This window comes from Panulirus ornatus, chromosome 5 (genome assembly GCF_036320965.1).
Source record: "Panulirus ornatus isolate Po-2019 chromosome 5, ASM3632096v1, whole genome shotgun sequence".
In the NCBI taxonomy this organism is placed as follows: Eukaryota; Metazoa; Arthropoda; class Malacostraca; order Decapoda; family Palinuridae; genus Panulirus; species Panulirus ornatus.
The window spans coordinates 8,402,778-8,423,923 of NC_092228.1; the positions used below are offsets into that span (position 1 = coordinate 8,402,778).

The 21,146-nt window shown below is 49.7% G+C and overlaps 2 protein-coding genes across 5 annotated transcripts in view; one reads left to right on the forward strand and one right to left on the reverse strand.

The window, feature by feature from the left end:
• Nucleotides 1-18,619, forward strand: part of LOC139748051 (uncharacterized) — a 239,275-nt gene extending 220,656 nt beyond the window's left edge. For all 3 annotated transcript variants that reach the window (XM_071660649.1, XM_071660639.1, XM_071660631.1), the window contains 3 exons: nt 12,993-13,126; nt 16,846-17,083; nt 18,481-18,619. In XM_071660649.1, coding sequence (XP_071516750.1) covers nt 12,993-13,126; nt 16,846-17,083; nt 18,481-18,563 — 455 coding nt within the window. In that variant the 3' untranslated portion in view covers nt 18,564-18,619. The remainder of the gene's footprint in view (nt 1-12,992; nt 13,127-16,845; nt 17,084-18,480) is intronic.
• LOC139748067 (uncharacterized) overlaps nt 16,301-21,146 on the reverse strand; it is a 142,309-nt gene continuing 137,463 nt past the window's right edge. Inside the window, exons 6-10 of one of the 2 annotated variants that reach the window (XM_071660667.1) lie at nt 19,985-20,166; nt 18,726-18,880; nt 18,430-18,608; nt 18,211-18,320; nt 16,301-17,933 (exon numbers count right to left, since the gene is read on the reverse strand). The gene's annotated coding sequence lies outside the window, so the exon portion shown is untranslated. The remainder of the gene's footprint in view (nt 17,934-18,210; nt 18,321-18,429; nt 18,609-18,725; nt 18,881-19,984; nt 20,167-21,146) is intronic. The other variant, XM_071660658.1, reaches the window with a different exon arrangement.

A 21,146-nucleotide genomic window follows, 5' to 3' on the forward strand; every position in this document is an offset into this window, starting at 1 on the left:
ACAAAACAAAAAAAGAGTCAGCGAAGAACAGAGTGGATGAATAGGTAAGGAAGGTGAGAGTGAGAAAAAATATATACGCGGAGAAATAGCAGGGTGAGGAAACTGGCGGACGAATCCATTATTTTCCCCAAAGGGGGAGGAGAGAACTCACCCATCATTCTAACTTGCCATGAGCTTTCCTGAACTACATCCCATGCAAAGCATCCCGTATGAACCCGTGGAAACACATCAAGATGTCAAGGGCGTGACGACACTCCCAGTCCAGTCGAAGAGAGAGGCTCTCTTGTCATTTGTGTGTGTGTGTGTGTGCATATCGAGAAGGTTCCAATGAAGTTTGGCATTGTGGTAAATAGATGGGTTCCAGTGAAGTTTTGGCATTGTGGTAAATAGATGGGATCCAATGAAGTTTGGCATTGTGGTAAATAGATGGGTTCCAGTGAAGTTTTGGCATTGTGGTAAATAGATGGGTTCCAGTGAAGTTTTGGCATTGTGGTAAATAGATGGGTTTCAGTGAAGTTTTGGCATTGTGGTAAATAGATGGGATCCAATGAAGTTTGGCATTGTGGTAAATAGATGGGTTCCAGTGAAGTTTTGGCATTGTGGTAAAAAAATGGGTTCCAGTGAAGTTTTGGCATTGTGGTAAATAGATGGGTTCCAGTGAAGTTTTGGCATTGTGGTAAAAAAATGGGTTCCAGTGAAGTTTTGGCATTGTGGTAAATAGATGGGATCCAATGAAGTTTGGCATTGTGGTAAATAGATGGGATTAAAGCGAGAAGAGAAGAGGAGAGATGAAGATGATGATGAGGAATGGTTTTATGTAGAAGCGGAAGTGACGGTGTGTCACAGAAGGAACGAACGGGTCGTTGCTCGTGGGAGGGACCGCGAAAGAGGGAGTGAAGACTTCCAAAGCCTTGCGGTATAATAGGGAAGGGAAGCAGACGTCGCAAATGCTCAGAGGAGAAGTCGGAGGAATGTCTGTAGAAGAAGAGATGGGTTGGGTGGGGAAAAGAGACCCAAGATTGCTGACTGTGGCATATGTGGATCAGAGCGGAGGAGGTCATAGGTAGCGTTGCTCTGAGCCTGACTTTGCTGCAAGTGAGGGACGTGGGGGGAGAGCAACTGAACTGGACAGAAAGAGAAAAGAAAAAAAAGAATATACATTTGAAGAGGAATTCAGGTTTCACGAAGGTAGACTCAGCCATCTGTGTAACGTAGGGTTACCGAGATGGACGAGGTGGGTGTTACCCATGTTACTAATGTTACCGCGTGTGTTAGAGAAAGAAAAAAGAATATGCATTTGAAGAGGAATTCAGGTTTCACGAAGGTAGACTCAGCCAACTGTGTAACGTAGGGTTACTGAGATGGACGAGGTGGGTGTTACCCATGTTACTAATGTTACCGCGTGTGTTTATTGAGCTGGGCTGGTGCAAATACAGAGTAACTGTAATGACGGGAGGGCTGTGAGAAGAGGTTGCAGAAACAGTAATATGAACAGACAGCGTTTGAGAGAGAGTGTTATAACTCAAAATAAGTTACATCTGCCTCCAAATTGGGAATTTGAGTCTGTAGAGGCAGTTGTAAGGAAGGAGCAGATGACGTAGATCGCCTTCGACGAGAGAAGGAGCCGATGCGAAAGAACCACACACACACACACACACACACACACACACACACACACACACACACACACACAGTAACTGACACCGGCTCTTTTAAAATCAGGACGGCGTCACATTTTCTCGAGAATATTCGGCACTCGGAGTAATGAGTTTAGGAGCGCCCGAGGGCAGGAAATAATGGATGTTGACTTGGAGATCTCCTTACCGGGCCACACCACTGGCGGGCTAATGAGGAAACCAACCCGCCGCCCTCACTCAAAATATTTCCCGCCACTCGTCCCAAGCCGCCCGCTCCTCCCCCCCCCCTAAACCCCAACCAAACTGCCGCTCTCACTTGACTTATTTCTCCCGGAATCTCTTTCGTTGTATGTGATGTTCTGGACCTTATTCATTCGTTTATACTCAGTCTGGAGTGCGTTTACACGCCGCAAGAGGGAGTTACTTTGATAACACGTCGCTCCTCTTCGACCGGATGTATCCCTCCGCCCTCACGTTGAATGTAACCCTTTTTTGATATCCTGTATCGTAGGATAATGTGTGATCTCTCGTCTTTCGATGCTTGGGGGATGTATGGAGAGGATGGGAAAGGGAAGACTGAGGGTGTACAAAAAGCGGAAGGGGGTGAAGGGGACTTGGGAGTATAGAGGGAGGGGTGCAGGTGGAGGTGTATTAGCTAGGGAGAGAGAGAGAGAGAGAGAGAGAGAGAGAGAGAGATAGGAGTGTGTGTCAGCACAGGAGGTTGGTTGTACGGGTGGGGTTGGTCCGGGAGGTCCTGTGGGTGGGGTTGTTGTAGGAGGTTCTTGGAGTGGGGTTTGCGTAGGAGGCTGTGGGTGTGGGGTTAGTGCAGAAGTGGGGTTAGTACAGGAGGCTGTGAGGGGAATGGGGTTTCTGTAGGAGGTTGTGGGTGTGGGGTTATTATAGGATTCGGCCACCCTGCCCGTACTACCCCAGCAGCAGCCGCACGGACCACCCCAACAGGCCTCCGTGGTGTAGTGGTCTGCGATACAGACCATGAATCGTGACACGGGTCCTGCACGTGGTCGGGGTTCGAATCTTGGGTGTGGCAGTCGACCTACACCCAACCCAGGTGTTCATCCTCCCTTCGGGGCTGGTCGATAAATGGGTACCTGGCTTAGGCTGGTGTGTGTGTGTGTGTGTGTGTGTGTGTGTGTGTGTGTGTGTGTGTGACAGTAAGTCTCATCTCCCGTAGCGCTGTGGAAGACTATCCTCCATCTAGGGCCCCTCCTCCATCTAGGGTCTTCCCTCCACCTGTTCCCTCAACTCACCACCTACTCTTCTAAGCTCACACAAGCCACTTCGACCTGTCCAGGTGACCTGGTTGTTCTGGAGTTGTCTACTCCCTCACCCACTAGGGCAGGGGACCGGATGTCCCCTTCTGGTGTCTTGCTCTCGTGTTCCACCAGCCTCAGCCAGGGTGATCCAGGGGGTTCGATCACCCTCCTCACACCTGCCAGACCCGTGCCTCGCCAGGCCAGGCCTTTTGCACATTCGGGGTTTTAGTTTCTTCTCACTGAGTAGGTTTTTGGCACAAACCCTCCCTCCCTCTTTCGCCCATTTCCCTTCTTTTCTTGGCTTTTCCTTGATCCGCATTGGTCAGTGGGACGTTGACATCCCCATCTGGAGGTGGCCCGGCAGGTGGAGACGGTAGCAGTGGTCCAGCGGGTGGAGACGGTAGCAGTGGTCCCAGCAGGTGGAGACGGTAGCAGTGGTCCCAGCAGGTGGAGACGGTAGCAGTGGTCCCAGCAGGTGGAGACGGTAGCAGTGGTCCCAGCTGGTGGAGACGGTAGCAGTGGTCCCAGCAGGTGGAGACGGTAGCAGTGGTCCCAGCAGGTGGAGACGGTAGCAGTGGTCCCAGCAGGTGGAGACGGTAGCAGTGGTCCCAGCAGGTGGAGACGGTAGCAGTGGTCCCAGCAGGTGGAGGAGCCTGGCTAGGGAAAGCAATCAGCTGAGCCAACACCACCTGACACCCCAAATCACCAGACCCACCTTGTTGTCGTGTGACCTCGCCTGACCTCCTTATCACCAGGCTAGTCTGTGTCTCACCACTACTACTGTTACCAGGAGGCCAAGTCTGTCTGTGCCTCACCACTACTACTGTTACCAGGAGGCCAAGTCTGTCTGTGTCTCACCACTACTACTGTTACCAGGAGGCCAAGTCTGTCTGTGCCTCACCACTACGTCTGTTACCATAAGGCCAAGTCTCTCTGTGCCTCACCACTACATCTGTTTACCAGGAGGCCAAGTCTGTCTGTACCTCACCACTACTTCTGTTACCAGGAGGCCAAGTCTGTCTGTGCCTCACCACTACTACTGTTACCAGGAGGCCAAGTCTGTCTGTACCTCACCACTACTAGTGTTACCAGGAGCCAAGTCTGTCTGTGCCTCACCACTCCATCTGTTACCAGGAGGCCAAGTCTGTCTGTGCCTCACCACTCCATCTGTTACCAGGAGGCCAAGTCTGTCTGTGCCTCACCACTACTACTGTTACCAGGAGGCCAAGTCTGTCTGTACCTCACCAGTACGTCTGTTACCAGGAGGCCAAGTCTGTCTGTACCTCACTACTACTACTGTTACCAGGAGGCCAAGTCTGTCTGTGCCTCACCACTACGTCTGTTACCAGGAGGCCAAGTCTGTCTGTACCTCACCACTACTACTGTTACCAGGAGGCCAAGTCTGTCTGTGCCTCACTACTACGTCTGTTACCAGGAGGCCAAATCTGTCTGTGCCTCACCAGTACGTCTGTTACCAGGAGGCCAAGTCTGTCTGTGCCTCACCACTACGTCTGTTACCAGGAGGCCAAGTCTGTCTGTGCCTCACCACTGTTACTGTTACCAGGAGGCCAAGTGTGTCTGTACCTCACCACTACGTCTGTTACCAGGAGGCCAAGTCTGTCTGTGCCTCACCACTACTACTGTTACCAGGAGGCCAAGTCTGTCTGTGGCTCACCACTACTACTGTTACCAGGAGGCCGTCTGTCTGTGCCTCACCACTACGTCTGTTACCAGGAGGCCAAGTCTGTCTGTGCCTCACCACTACATCTATTACCAGGAGGCCAAGTCTGTCTGTGCCTCACCACTGTTACTAGGAGGCCAAGTCTGTCTGTGCCTCACCACTGTTACTGTTACCAGGAGGCCAAGTCTGTCTGTGCCTCACCACTACATCTGTTACCAGGAGGCCAAGTCTGTCTGTGCCTCACCTCGGGGATGAGTTAACGGATAATTTCAGACTTCGTAGGATACAAAAATTCTCCACAAGGGCCCTGGCCGGGGGTCACAGGGAGACTGTGGTCTCGGGGAGTGAGCCACAGTAAGGATGAGACATAGTCTACTCCACCAGCAGCAGCTACCAGTTGCGAGGACATATTGGCCGAACATTCTTGCCCAGCGCCCTCCCTCGCCAGGGCTGCTTCAAATTGACTTTGGACAAATGACTAGCGCAGTCGCCACCACCGCCGTGGGCGCTTCCGCCACTTCCGCCACCACCACAACCACCACAATCTTGCTGGACTACAACCACTTCACAAGGACTAGAAGCGACGACCAATAGCTTGTATATTCTGACCCCAAGCCCTGGTCAAGAGGTAGTTACAACACCAGGCCAAGACCTGACCCCACACCGCCAGGCTAGGTCAGATGTAGTTACAAGCACCAGATACGACCCGACTCTTGGGCGGGTCAGGGGTAGCTACATGGGGTACAACATGGGAAGGACTGATAACAGGAGGACCTGATGGTCCATGACGAGGTTATCTGCGGGGAACGTTAATGACATCATTGAGCGCTGGTTTGTACAGTTGGAGACAGGATAGTAAAGCAGGAGGCTCCTCCCCCACCCACCACAATAGATGGAGACAGGATAGTAAAGCAGGAGGCTCCTCCCCCACCCACCACAATAGATGGAGACAGGATAGTAAAGCAGGAGGCTCCTCCCCCACCCACCACAATAGATGGAGACAGGATAGAAAAGCAGGAGGCTCCTCCCCCACCCACCACAATAGATGGAGACAGGATAGTAAAGCAGGAGGCTCCTCCCCCACCCACCACAATAGATGGAGACAGGACAGTAAAGCAGGAGGCTCCTCCACCACCCACCACTCCCTCCGACACATCAGCTGGCATAAGCGTATCTAAGGAGGAACAGCACGTAGGATGTGCAGTGGATACTGCCGTGGACATTTCTGTCTAGGACTATGAAAGGGGAAAGGTATCCCAAAACATTCCATAACGGGATGTACTGGAAAGGTGGCTGGAAGAGGAAGCGTCCAAAGAAAATGGGTTACTTCCGTAAAGTTACAATGAATAATTGACTTCTTGCAGGTTATTTTCAAAAGTATTATTCATCAGTGTCATTAAGTACTTCAAAGACTTCAATCTTCCTCGGAATCTGAAGTTTTTCCTTGAAAATAATTTTAGATTTATGACGGAAGTAGCTTTGCTGCTCTTCTTTGTATACGTTCCAATTTCTCCATGTCCTTGATCGGGTTTTTGCTTCCCACAAACTGGACAGAGTGTATTCCACATGAGGTCTTGACTTTGGCATCGTAATGACTGAATGGTATTGGTTTCTGTTTTTTTTTTTCCAGTTTCAGTGTATTAATTTTCAATTTATCAATTCTGTTAGCAGTTGTTATATGCAGATGGTCATTCTTTTGTGCATTTTCTTTTTTTCTTGGCCATTTTCTCTTCAAAATCTTTTTCCTTCTTGCATTTCTGTAGATCGTTGTCGACCCATTTCTTTTACGGCACTTATATAGCAGTTCGAACACTTGGTACGACCTGCCCTCCACACCAGGCCAGGTCACCGGTAGTTACAGAACCAGATATATATATATATATATATATATATATATATATATATATATATATATATATATATATATATATGTATGTATGAACTTGACCCGCTCATCAGGTCACCACGAGATACCAAAACCATACAATATAAACTCGCCAGACTTGGTGTAATGTGTTTGGGTTCTGCTCTGACCATACGGTGCTAAGATTCTCTCTCTCTCTCTCTCTCTCTCTCTCTCTCTCTCTCTCTCTCTCTCTCTCTCTCTCTCTCTCTCTCTCTCTCTCGATCGTACTTACGTCGGCTATGTTACTTTTTCAAGAAAAAAAGTAAGTTTAATTACTTTTATTTTTTGTTCCTTTTAGACACTTGCCTCACCATTATGGCGGACGTTCTTCTTGTGTTTACCTGTATCATTACAGCTGTAGTGGTATTGTGGCTGATGTACCGATGGTGTTGTGATCGCGTTGTTCTCCCTGTTGTGGTGGTGATGATCCTGTCACAGGGGTTGTATCGCTGTTGTAGACGTGTATTATTGAGTTGTTTTTATGTTTTTTCCCCATTTTGCACATGTCGTAGTCAGTGATGTTGTAGGGTTGGAGCAGAGTCTGACGCCAGCTGTGGCTGCTCTTGTCCTGGGTTGTTATTTTAGGATTGTCGTTGTAGTCTCTAAGTTGTAGTCTAAGTTGTGGTCTTTCCTTGTGTGTGTGTGGTGGTGTTTATGATTTTTGCTGTTGCTGCTGTGTTAAGCTTTTGTTCTTCCCCGCTGCCTTTTTGGGGGTATGTGTTGTGTGTTTCCGGGGTTGTAGTGATGTTGTAGGGTCATTGGTGTATTGTTGTCACTGGATTTAATTGCATGGTCGTAGGGGCTGTGGCTCTGTTCTGGTTGTAGTGCACTACTGCTGTTGTAGTCCTTGTTGTTGTTGCTATAGGTTGATTGCCGACAGTGTTGTTGAGGTGGGAGGAAAGAGGGCGCTGTTGTCACAACCAGCTTCGTAGTTGCTGATGTTGTAGTGACCTTCGTCGCTGTAGTCGTTGTAGGCACTGCTGCCCTTGTGGTTGTGGTCAATCCCTCCGTTGTCCAGTGTTGTGGAGGGGTGTAAGGATTCCCTCTTTCCCTCCCTCCTTACCCCGCACTCCCTCAGTCCCTCCCTCCTCCCTCTCTGCTTTGCTTAATTAAAATGATAACACAAGTCAAGGAGCGGCGCCGACACCTGCTAACCATCATACTCCTAATTACGTAGCTTACTAATTAAGACACGTATCTCATTAGCTACGTTGACGGCAATTGATGATGACGAACTTCTCACTCCCTCCCATCCCATCCCCTCCCTCTAGGTTTACTTCCATCAGTGGTCGACAGAGGAGGGAGGTGTGGTGGTGGAAGGAAGGTAGGTAGCGGGGAGGGGATGTATGTATATGGCTTGTGTTGCGTCTTCGTCGTCTTGAGTTGCGCAACGCATAGAGAGGCAGTGTTGCCTCAAGGGACACAGGAGGTTAGGCGTTGCAAGGGGCACCGGCCGCTATACCACCCTCGCTCAACCCCGTAGGAGGCGCTGCTGCTGCTGCTATACCACCCTCCCTCAACCCCGTAGGAGGCGCTACTGCTGCTGCTACAGTACCCTCACCATAGACTGCTGCTACTACTACTACTACTGCTACTACTGCTCTCCCCTGAACAGCCAGCCAGGTCGTGCGCATCACGACCCACAAGACGACACGGTCGTCTGTGTCTCCCTCCCTCCCCTCCACCACCACAAGTTGACGCCCACTAAAAAATTTCCTGAAATTGGATCTTATTCAGAAGTTATTTGGGGAAAATTTAAGAGTGGGGAACTTAATTCCTGTGTCCGGGGAGTGGGATGGTCTCTAGCCCAGATTTTGTCTTTGATGCGCCGGGGGGAAGGGGGGAGTGGAAAAAAAGGGGGGGAAAAAAAGTTTTCCGGGAACTATTTTTAACGATTACTTTCTTTTTTTCTTCTTCTTCTTTTCTCTCTCTACATATTTTCATTCGCTGAGTTCTGACCCTCCCATCCCCTTTTCCCTCCTCCTCCTCCTTGCGTGGGTCTGGATGTTCGTGCCGGATACAAAACAGATGACTTGATCCACAAGTAACCGTGTCAAGGAGAGAGAGAGAGAGAGAGAGAGAGAGAGAGAGAGAGAGAGAGAGAGAGAGAGAGAGAGAGAGAGAGAATAAGAAAGTTTTCCCCTCGAGTGACGTCAAGACCTGGTGTGAAAATGAATGGGGGTGGGGGGGGTGGATGTGGATGGTGTGAGTACTGGCGAACAGCCTCGCCTCCGCCTCCCTCCCTCCTTCCTCCCCTTCGTCAGGAGCCGATACCTCAATGTGAGGGAATCATTGTTAACACCCGCCTTTGTCTTCCTTCCTTCCTTCCTTCCTTCCATCCATCCATCCATCCATCCATCCATCCTTCCTTCCTTCCTTCCTTCCTTCCTTCCTTCCTTCCTTCCTTCCATCCATCCATCCATCCATCCATCCATCCATCCATCCATCCATCCATCCATCCATCCATCCTTCCTTCCTTCCTTCCTTCCTTCCTTCCTTCCTTCTCTCCCCCGCCTTGCTTTACTCCTGGCGACCCCCTTCGGAATATGCCTGTCTGTCTGGAGGGGTTCTCATCGCTCGCCAGTAGACCCCGTCCCCGCGCGTTGGATATTTAGTGAATTTTGAGAAGGTTAAAACTACGGCACGACCACAGAAATAGCCAAGTCCCGCACGCCGCGGAGTGTCCTGTGTCGGTGCCGGTGGGAGGAGGAGGAGGTGGACCACGGCCGTGAGGCGTATACCACCACTCCACAACAGATGACATGTGTCTCAGGGAGGGTTCCCCGGGCTCCTCGGCGGCGAGCACCGAGTGGATTAATCATTCTCAGTGGATGAAAGACGTTGGTCGTGAGGCAATAATAGATCTCCCACACTGGCTGACGCAGACGGCCACGACCTCCCTACCGTCTACGATCCGGACCTTGCCTGTGTTGTGCCCCCCATCACACACACTCTCTCTCTCTCTCTTGATTTGTGAGTCAGTCCCTCCAGCAGAGAGAGAGAGAGAGAGAGAGAGAGAGAGAGAGAGAGAGAGAGAGAGAGAGAGAGAGTCGTATCGCGCGGGCCGTTCCTACCGCAGGTGCCGCCACGAATCGTCCTTCGCGTCGTGGGTAAATGACGACCCTTCTCATTCAACGGCGGGACGTCCGCCCCAAAAGCTCACCCCCGCCATGACCTACCTGATGGCTGCGTCTCCACCGATCACGGCGGCTCACGTCCGTTGTTGCTCTCTGTGTGGGGTGAGGAGGTGCTGAGAGTCGTTTGGGGGTGGAGAAGACCCTCACCTCACCCACCGCCTCCTCTCCCCCACTAAGGGACAGGAGCCATGAGAATGGAGACCTCCCAGGGCATGGAACCATGAGGGTCGTCGAGTGCCTCCAGACTACATGGACCCATGAGGGTCAATTATTTCCTCCCCCTCGTCTCACCAGGCCAGGAGCCTACTAGCGAGCTGGCCTGGGACCCTCTGGGAATAAATGACACGACACGGGTCGAGTCTTTTCACCCGGGGATCCGGAGCACGACCTCGCTAAACGTTCCAGCTCATATCTGCAACTTGGCGCAAAGACCGGTTGTTACTGGCGTGATGTTACCACCTCGCTGTCTGGGCTGACGGCGCTGATGATGCATGAGGAAGAGCGGGGCACGGGGCGGGCGGGCGGGCGTCATCAGCGCCGCGCGCGCCAGCTGGATCAGCTGATCGTGTCAACACAAGACCACCCCCCCCCCCCCCCCCCCCCCGAGGAACGTGATCAGCTGATTATGTAAACATTATGATCCTCCAGCCAGGCGACGGACGCCTGTGTTTATACCTTCCGCCGCTGGAGGGTTGTTAGGTCGGTCGGTTGAGTTCCTGTACGAGTGTGAGCCACTGGGGTGTAGTGGGCGGGGAGGAGGAGGAGGAGGAGGAGCCCAGGGGACTACCACCGGGTGTGTCTTTGGGGTTGGTGACGAGAACCACTAGGAGGTCTGGGGAGGAACCCAGGGGAGCACCACCAGAGGAAGGAGCCTTTGGGGGTGATGTCGAGTTTTGTGGGTGTAGAACTCCCTCTTCCCAGTACAGGAGAAGTAGATAACCACACACACACACACACACACACCCTCCTCACTTTAACTGTCTCTACCACGAACACTTAAACCTGCGGAGATAAAGCGAAACTGACAGACACACCCAACGTACACAGCGACGCACGGGGAAACCAACAAACACACCAGCGACCGTTAATAAACACGAACACGGCCGCTGGACGGGACACGATCCATTTTCTATATGTATCTTCCCATTTTCACCCCCTGGATCGGTTTTTTTTTATGGGAAACTGAAGCAATCTGCGCCTCCTTAGGTGTAAGATATGTGTGTGTGTGTGTGTGTGTGTGTGTGTGTGTGTGTGTGCGGGAGGGGGGCGGGGGTCGCTGCTGCTGCTACAGGCTCACTTCACCCGACAGCCCCACCGGTGCTGCCCCTCCCCCACACCCGTAGCCCCACCGGTGCTGCCCTGCGCCAGTGGGGAAGCTCTCTGTGGAGTGCTTCTTTGGGGAGGCTGGCTTCCAAGGGTGATTGTGTGGGATGGGGAGGCTGGCTTCCAGGGGTGATTGTGTGAGGTAGGAAGGTTGGCTTTCAGGGGTGATTGTGTGGGGTGGGGAGGCTGGCTTCCAGGGGTGATTGTGTGAGGTAGGAAGGTTGGCTTTCAGGGGTGATTGTGTGGGGTGGGGAGGATGGTTTTCAGGGGTGATTGTGTGAGGTGGGAAGGCTGGCTTCCAGGGGTGATTGTGTGGGATGGGGAGGATGGTTTTCAGGGGTGATTGTGTGAGGTGGGAAGGTTGGCTTTCAGGGGTGATTGTGTGGGGTGGGGAGGATGGCTTTCAGGGGTGATTGTGTGTATGTGTTGGGGGAGGGGGATGGGAGGACTGGCTTCTGGGGTGGTGGTTGATTCCTATGGTTTGCTGTGGCTGATGTGGTTGCCTTAGGTTGACGTGGCTGCCGGCAGCTTGATGTGGTCATCCTGGGTTGAAGCTGGTGTGTTTGGTTGATGGTGTGACGTGTGTGAATGACGTCTTCCCACTCCCCCCCCTCAACCCCCCCCCCCTCCTCCTCCAACGCCCTGTTTGATTGACGTGGTTGGTATGGTCGGCGCCAGTGGTGGTTGATGTGTAGCCTCCATTTAGTTGATGTGGTAGATGTGGTCGTCTGTGTGGTTGGTGCAGATTACCTATACCATTTCTTGATTCTCTGCAGTGTGTGTGTGTGTGTTGTCAACCACACACACACACACACACACACACACACACACACACACACACGCACGCACGCCCGTACGCGCGCGCGCGCGCGCTGTTCTGGAACAATCAGTCGTTCCCTGAACTCATTTGTGTCCTCTGTTAAAGAGGCAACATCCCCTTCCCTCCCATTTCCCCCCCACCCCCTTCCTCCCCTCGTGATGATCCGAGAGACTGAGGGGAGGGGATGTGGGAGGTGGAGGGAGGGAGGAGAGGAGGATGGGAAGCCAGAGAGTGATCAGGTGGGACAACCACCAGCTGTCCCTCCCGCACCACCCCCTCTTTCCATAATCCCCCCCCCCCCTTCCTCTCCCGGTATAAGCAGATTAGAGCAGTAAATCAGGCGGCGTCGTCGTCGTCGTCGTCGTCGTCGTCCGCCACTCCCTCCATCTCCATCCGTTTTTCCTGCTTACAACTTGCCCGCCCTCCCTCCCTCTCCCCCAATCTGCTGACGACCCTGCTGCTGACACCCTTTCCCCCCGTCCCCACCACCATCACCTCCTCCTCCTCCTCCTCTTTTTCCTTCGTCCTTGCTGCTGACACCACCCCCCCCCCCCTTTCCCCATTCCTTCCCCTCTGTCCATCCGTCTGTTGACAAAACTCTCCCACCCTTCCCTTCCGTCACGCTGACGCTCCCCCTCTTGCCCTTCCCTCTGCTGACATACCTGCTGCTGACACACTCCAACCCCCCATCCTCACCGCCTGCTCACACTTCCCCTACTGTCATTCCACCTCCCATACAGACTCCCCTTCCAGCCGCAGCCTCCCACTCCCTCCTTATCCACTCCCCATCCTCCTCTTGCTCCGCAGGGAGTGGTGGGAGGGGAGATGCCCTTTGGTCCACTATCCCGCCTCTGTATGTTCGGGTAAGCAACTGAGGCTGCACACTGGTCCCCATCCTCCAGCAGATCACCTCGGCCTTATCCTCACCTCCTCCTGCTCGTTCTTCCTCCCTGCTGTCCTCCCCTACTGTCATGCCTGCTTATACCACCGCCATGTGTCCGTGCATGACCGTGTAGATCTGTTTGTCTGGCCCTCTCGTCTATAATCTGTTTCACTATTACGTTCCTCATGCGTAAACATCCAGACGTATGTCTAGATCTCATTGTAAATATCTACTGATAGATAGGTAGACAGATTAAATAGATAGATGGATATATGTAAAGTGATGGACATATCGGAGTAACGTGTGTGTGTGTGTGTGTCTCCTCCCCCAGAGCTGCCGACGACGGTGCCACAGATCAGCGGTGTGGCTGAGAAGTACGTGAGCGGCGACCTCCTCCGGGCCAACTGCACGGCCGGCCGCTCCCACCCCGCAGCCACCATCACCTGGCAGGTCAACGGCATGGAGGTGAGTTTAGGGGCGTCGGGCGACGGCATGGAGGCGAGTTGGGGGCGTCGGGCGACGGCATGGAGGTGAGTTGAGGGCGTCGAGCAAGGGCGTGTGTGGGGAGGGCAGCAGGTGAGTATAGGTAACAACACAGGAAGCTCTACAGTCGGTTGCAGGTCAAGCCGTACAGCATTATAGTATATCACTAGACGCTGGACGAGGCCAGAGCTCACACCACCTTTCAAACACAGCCAAGCAAATAGTGGAAAGTAATCATTCATCAGTGGACATAACCTGTTCACGAAGGCAGTATAAATGTGGCACGTATTTGTAGTATTATAGTTATAAACTCCCTTCCCCAGAGGAGCTGTGGCCTCTAATGGTATTAGATTGTGTTCTCCGTTCGTCCTTTCATATAAACATTCAGTGTGGCTCTGTCATTTCTGTCTTACATGGTGCTTCCTCATATTTCCTAGGCGGCCTCATGTGCCAGAGAGTGGTGGGCGGGGAGGAGCACTTCTGCTGTACTATTTTGTCTCCATCTGTAGTCGTGGGTGTGGAGGAGGAGCCCCCTGCTGTACTATCCTGTCTCCATCTACACATATATTAAGACTCTATGATTCTGTTACTGTCTTCCAGCAGATAATCCCGTTTCGGAGCGTCAGGTCTCTTACGTATCCTTCCCATGTGCTCCGCTTACTTAACCCATTCAGAGCAGATCTCCACACACAATCATTTTCGCACAGGAGCCCCTCCAGTCAGTATTTAAAAGCCTCCCCACTGTATTTGTGCCGAGGATCAAAAAAATATTTGGGAATATGCTGCATTCTTTGACCACTCTGTTTCCAAACTCTGTGTGTGTTTTACCTACAATAATCTAGTTTAAAACCAATGTGGTCTCTGTAGAGCACTTTAGAATCCAGTAGCTGATTGGTATCTGATTCCCTTCCATCTATTTAAACAGATTACATCGCCCCTCACCCTGACCGTCACTAGAGTATGTTCAGGTTCCCTTCTCTGTCGCCCGTAGTGATAAACGCCCAGTTATCTCTGTGAATTTCATCCTTCTGCCTCACCGGTCTGCAAGATAGTGTTATGTCTAGTTTCTTGTTACAATGACCAACAGTGAACGGTCGAGTCCAGGTGAGGCCTCACTGATGCAGGATTGAGGTGTGAGGGGTGGTATTGGCACACATGATGAGGGCATGTACACCATCACATAGCCACAGGTACACTATCACATTACCACAGGTACACCACTGACCACAAGTACACCATCATATAGCCAGAGGTACACCATCACATGCCACAGTTACACATCACATAGCCACAAGTACACTGTCACATTACCACAGGTACACCACTGACCACAAGTACACCATCACATAGCCACAGGTACACCATCACATAGCCACAGTTACACATCACATAGCCACAAGTACACTATCACATAGCCACAGGTACACCATCACATGCCACAGTTACACATCACATAGCCACAAGTACACTATCACATAGCCACACGTACACTACCACATAGCCACACGTACACCATCACATAACCATAGGTACACCATCACACAAACACAGGTACACCACAGACCACAAGTACACCATCACATAACCAGGTATACCAAAGGTGCACCATCACATAAGCATAGGTATGAGCACAGGTACACCATCACCTAACCAGGTATGCCACAGCTACACCAGCAGAAAGTGGTACCTACATCTATCCACCACAGTTCATCAGTCAGTGTACGATCTCCTCGCTGGTCTAATAGTCCTGTCACCACCATCCAACCTACACAGAAAGAGACAGTCAGTCAGTCCATTGTAAAGCAAGAGGGGTGACGGCAGATGGCCACCATTATAACACTCTTATGGGTGACATCTCCTGTCTTTGTAGCGGTGGTAGTAGCAGTAGTAGTAGTAACAGCAGAAGCACGAGAGAGAGAGAGAGAGAGAGAGAGAGAGAGAGAGAGAGAGAGAGAGAGAGAGAGAGAGAGAGAGAGAGAGAGAGAGAGGGCAGGCCAGATGGCACTTTTCACACACCTGACACTGTCTGGGCGACCACCAATATTTCAGCGGTTACACCCGCCCTGTGTGTTGGGTCGGGGGAAGAGAGGGTGGTGTGTTGGGAGTTAGTGTTGGAGACGATGAGGGGGTAGTTGGTGGTCAGGTTAGTAGTTTTGGAGATGGTTGGTGGGAGCCGAGTGTTGAAGATTGGGTGGGATAATGGTGGTGGTGATTTGTGGGTGTGAAAGTAATCTCACAAAGCATGTTAACCCGTCATTCATTCATAGTAAGTCTCAAACGTCTCCAGTTAAATCGTTATTGTGGTTGGTAGTAATTTTGGTTTGTTTAGTATGATATCCTCAGTGGAAACAGGCGCCACTGACTTGGTTTGTTTAGTATGATATCCTCAGTGGAAACAGGCAAGCCACTGACTTGGTTTGTTTAGTATGACATTCTCAGTGGAAACAGGCTCGCTACTGACAAGAGATTCACTGCACAGGGGGTTACTGGGCACGTAAGAACTGTATACAAACACAAGTTTTTGTTTTTTTCTTGTGGGGAAATATAAATGTGTGAGAGAGGGAGAGAGTAACAGTAAATATTGGCTTGGCGCCGATACACAGTACCTGCCAGGCTGACAGTTTTTCTCTCCCAAGACTATTGGCTAACCCACCACGACCCCACTCTCTTAACCCTTCCTCACCTACCCTGGCGCACTCTAGCCCACCCACACCAGCAACTCTAACCCACCCTGACCCCATTCCAATCCACCCTCACTACCCCGTACCAACCAAGGACACAAGACAGACCCTCCGTCAACGCGCATTTAAGTTTTCAAGCGTTTTACTCAAATTTTCTTCCATTTTTCGGAGACCTACCCTTAGTCCTTGTCTCATCAATATGCATCATGTATAATTTTCCTTTTCTACATTGCACTTCTACTTTATTCATCACCATTTTCTAAGTGGGTCATCTTTTCCCAATATACGTCTTATTGTCATTAACCTGGTGCTTCAATTCTTCATCAACCGCGTTGTACCTCCCTCCCCATACCCGTAGTGCCACACACACACACCACACCTCTGTGCCACTCTACTGACGCACTATCCCAGTCCCTCTACACACACACACACCAGAATTATCAGTTTCAGGTCAATAATATTTGGATATAAAAAAAATTATTTTTGTTTTGGGGTTTATTTTGATAAAAAATATAATTTACAAATGATTCACGTCCACTGGATGCTTAGCATACATCATATTGTATAGTACTATATGTTTGCACATCATTATCTGTATACCACACTGTCTGAACACCACACCTATACATACATCCCTGGTAAAGTCAGTAACCTTTGGTTTACATTACATTAGTTTTTCACCACTGATGATGTATTCGACTTCTACCGTACACCCCCAGCAACTGTACACCACACCTTAACTGTACATCCTTATCTCCTGATGTAGAACCTCATGCAGTACAACAGTCCTGCTAATACATGAGTGCTTCTGTATTTTCTCCTACTGTACATCATTCCTGCTGAATATAGACCTACCCTACTATACCTATCTATGATACAGCAGCCTTGTCGAACAGCATCCCTGCTGTACACCAGCCTACAGCACAGCATTCCTGTTGTATACCAACCCCTGTCGTACATGTCCCTGCTGTACACCACCCCTACCATGCATATGTGCACTAACACCTCCCCTATCCGTAGGTGCCCCGGAAGTACACGTTCTCGTACGCCCCGGTGCTGCACACGGACGGGCTGGAGACCTCACGCATGGAGTTACGGCTGCCGCTGAGGGACCGCCACTTTTCCCGCGGCGTCATCCAGCTACGCTGCACCGCCACTGTGGCCGCCCTCAACACCCGCAGTGACCACGACTTCCTCCAGCTGGAGGGACGCAACCTGGAGCCCATAGTGCTAGAGCAGCGAGACTCCCACATCAGCGGTAGGTGGTGGAGGAGGGCGACTGTCAGGGGTAAAGGATGACTGAATATACACATTGATATTACGGACATGGGAGGTCATAACAGTCACTTGGTTCACCAGTCATAAAACAGCTGCAAGATGGGTGGGGCTGGATATTTCCTCGTCTTGGACAAGCACAAGGGTGAGGTACATCTACATAGTTAGAATGGGAGTTGTACTGGAAATTATAGTGTAAATACTGTGGTTTGTACACTTTGTAGGTGGTTGTGATGATGGGTGGAGGATGGTGGAAAATCGTCGATGTGGTAATGAGTGGAGGCGGGAAGTGGCGGTGATAGTGGGGAATGGTGTTGACAGTGATGATGCTGGTAATGGCGGTGAGGACGGTAGTGTTGAGAGAGAGAGAACACTTGCTCGGTGGATGTGGTTAAAACATGTCTTACCCACAAAATGAGGTGTGTACCCCTTAAGACCCACCCTCATATGGCTATCATGAAACCTGTGAGGATGACAGATGTCGTCCACGGTACTTAATGACTACAGCAACCCACCCACTATCAAGCAACCCGTCCTCCACACATACTCGTCCCCAGCTTGCTGATTGGTGGGGGTGGACCTGCTGAGCGTTTGCCTGGCGTTGGTCGGCGTCGGTTTGCTGTCATTACTCTCGTGTATGGCCTTCAGAGGGTTAGATCACTTGACGTTCTCGCGTATCTGTGGGATTTCACGTTGAGTTGGAGATCTTGAGTACTGGTGGACACCTGAAGCCAACATCGGCCTCGCCTGCCACACTGTGTTTGTGACGACTTGGTATATACACACAAGCCTCACGTGCTGTGATGGTCTTGGGTGAAATCTCTTGGGTGCACCTGATATTGAGAGAGGAAAACTGCTATTTCAGCACCAGCCACCAACCATCAAAAAAGTACCATCTCAGATATTGACAGGGTTCTATGTTTAAGCATTTGGTTTTTCATTGCGAAAAAAAAAATAACATTGGTTGGTACTTAAAAATTAGATTAACAACGGGGAGTCATCCTACCACATCTGGCCACTCTCATGAATCAAGTGGATAAGAGTTTACTCACGTGGATAAAGTTAAGTGATGTGGGTACTATAACACAGGAACTCACATATTGATGGTACCTGATCAGCTATGGATGGTAGTGTAGGCTGTGCCTCTTGCAGGCCAGTCTGGTCGGGTGTGTATTGAGCTGGTATTCTTACTGCCGCTCGTCCAGTCACTGTACCTGCGTCTGGCAGAGGTTAAGAAGCTACAGTTATTACTGGGGAAATGCTAAAACATGAGAATATGCTAGACGGGTTAGACATGACACAGACAATATATTCATACATGCAACGCACAGAAATTGAATTTGTTTCATGCTTGTTTTTTTTCATTCTTCCATCCCACAGTGAACGGTTGCTGGAGGGTAGCTGAGGACGCCTGGCTGTGCCTGCTGGTGGCGGTGGCATTCGTGATGGGCAGGAGGCACTGATGGGCCACAGTGAAACTGATGGAGGTCAGCGCATCCGATGAAGATCTGAAAGTGATTTTCAAAGAAGATAGAAGAAGCCACCAATAAAAATAATATATCTCCAAGTGACTTTCGAATAGCTTATATGGTGCTTTCAGTAGCAGAGTGAAGAACACATATTACCTTCTGCAACTGGTAGAGAATATCTGGTAGTTCCCAGGGTTCACTGGAGACCTGTGGTACCCAGAGAGACTGCTCGAAAGAAGTGCGGCGGACTGCTGGATGTGTGGTACACCTTCGACGGCAGACTGTTGGAGACGCAACAGGAAGCAGGCGAGCTGTTGGAGATGAAGTGAGGTTCTGAGATACTGGTGAATGACTAATGGTAACAGAAAGAGACTACTGAAGGTATGTTTGTTAACCTGTGGGATATATAAACGTTCTCTGGGAGGTTAGAGACAGACAAGGTTACGAAAGATTATCTGATAATCTTAAAGACAAATAGAGACCGGTCTTTACTTTGTTGGAAGACTGAAGGTACTCTAAAAGGCTGTCGGTGGATCTGATTGCATCAGAAAAAAGGAGATTGTAAGATGCCGAGGGACTGTTGGCGACCTGAAAGAAGCCATTGAGACAGAAGCAGACCGAGTCATTACTCTAGAGATATTTTGAAGTATGATGATAGTGAGAAACACTGCTGGAGACCAGATGGTGCTCTTAAAAAAAGATTACGAAGTCTCGTGATTGTGAGAGGAATCGATGAGGTGGACAACTTACTGCAAGGGTTAAGGAAATTTTTAAGAAACCAGTAGTTGGTACTCCACTTGAGAGACAAAAGGTAGCGTAAAGGCATCAGTTGTTGAAGAAATCAAAGATTTAAAACGATACGTCTGAAGTGGGCCGAAATTAGTGAAAATGGAAACTGAGATTATAAAACAAAAACTAATGCACTGTGTTTCTTACGAGTGTCGGACGCAAGACCATTCTAGGAACATGTCTTGCAGGTACCCTGGTGACCAGTGGATGGCAGATTTCTTTTTGCCAAATGATATGATAAGCTTATCGTTCGCGAATATAAAGTTTTAATAATTTCTTGATGCAGAAAATACGTCATTTCTTCTATAAGTAGAGAGCCTGTCAGACCATACCTATGTCTTCTGCTTTGAGCTGAGAGTACTGAACATAGTGTGCAATTGTTGAAGCTGGGCGTATTACGGGTCTGTAGAGCGAAGTGGCCGCTGAAGGCGTGAGCTGACGGCAGCCCCTGGCAAAACCCCTTGCTTATCTTCGCCAACGTTTAACCCTTCAAAACCCTTTGTGGAAGACGCTTTGCAAGTGTTCTATTTTTTCCCCCCACCAAGAGAAATATAAACCCAGTTTGACCACATTTATATGTTGCTACTAGTGTACTACTATACCGAGAGAAGACTGTAGTTTTAAACCTCTTAGAAGTGCTGATCATCCCTTCCGGGGAGGACTGTGCACGGCTTCGTGGTTAAGATAGTCAAGTAGCCAACAGTGGAGGACGGGTAGAGCTGTGAGCAAGGCCCCAGTACCAACCCTTGTACCACACCGACCTCCTCCTCGACTCGCGCCACCTCACACCAGCAGCTTAACGCTGTACCTATAGATATATGTACATTGTTCTTACGTTGGTATGCCTGTATACTTACAAACATGAGTCTGAGTGTCAAAGTATGTTGTCTGTTGTTAGTGAAATGATTAAATATATATATATATATATATATATATATATATATATATATATATATATATATATATATATATATATAACTTCCTTTACTTAAATGAACCCAAAAATAAAGGTTCTTAATTAGCAAATTAAAAGACTTCTAGTGAGAGCACTTGGAGAGTGAGAGGGTTTATATAATGGAGATGTGGTCCTTTAAGAAGGTGGAGCAGACCAGGTGCTGTTCCACGGGTGTGACCAACAGATGTACTGTGACAGGGAACACAACCTAGATCAGTGACACACAAGACGACATCCTGGTTATTAAAAGAATTATTATTCATTTTACCTGAATGTAACGACCTTACCGGCATATATAAGTTAACCTATGGTTGATTATGTACACACTATCTGTGATGGACGAGAAGACTCCTTAATAACCGTATGTAAATTAACGTGACTGACCGCACGTAACAGACCTGGCTGACTACAGACAACTCATGATAGAACATAGTTAAATGGGTATTATTTGCCAGTTATTACATGACATATTGTTAACTGTAGGCGACCGTCTGAATGCATAATTGAAAGACTGTAGTTCACCATAAGCCTCCTGCCTGACTGATAATAACCGACTGTACCAAACTGGTGTGCTTGACTGTAGGGGACTGTACCAGACTGGTGCCTGACTGTCGAAGAATAACTTACAAAGTTGTTATGTTATAGAACAAATTACAACAGGGAACCGCTGAAGAGATTACAAGGGTGGACATACCTTAAATATAATATATATATATATATATATATATATATATATATATATATATATATATTGGTCAAAATTGAACAAAATTATTTAGATGAACCAAAGAACAAATTGGGAATTGGTTCAAAAGAGCAAGATTAGCACAGTT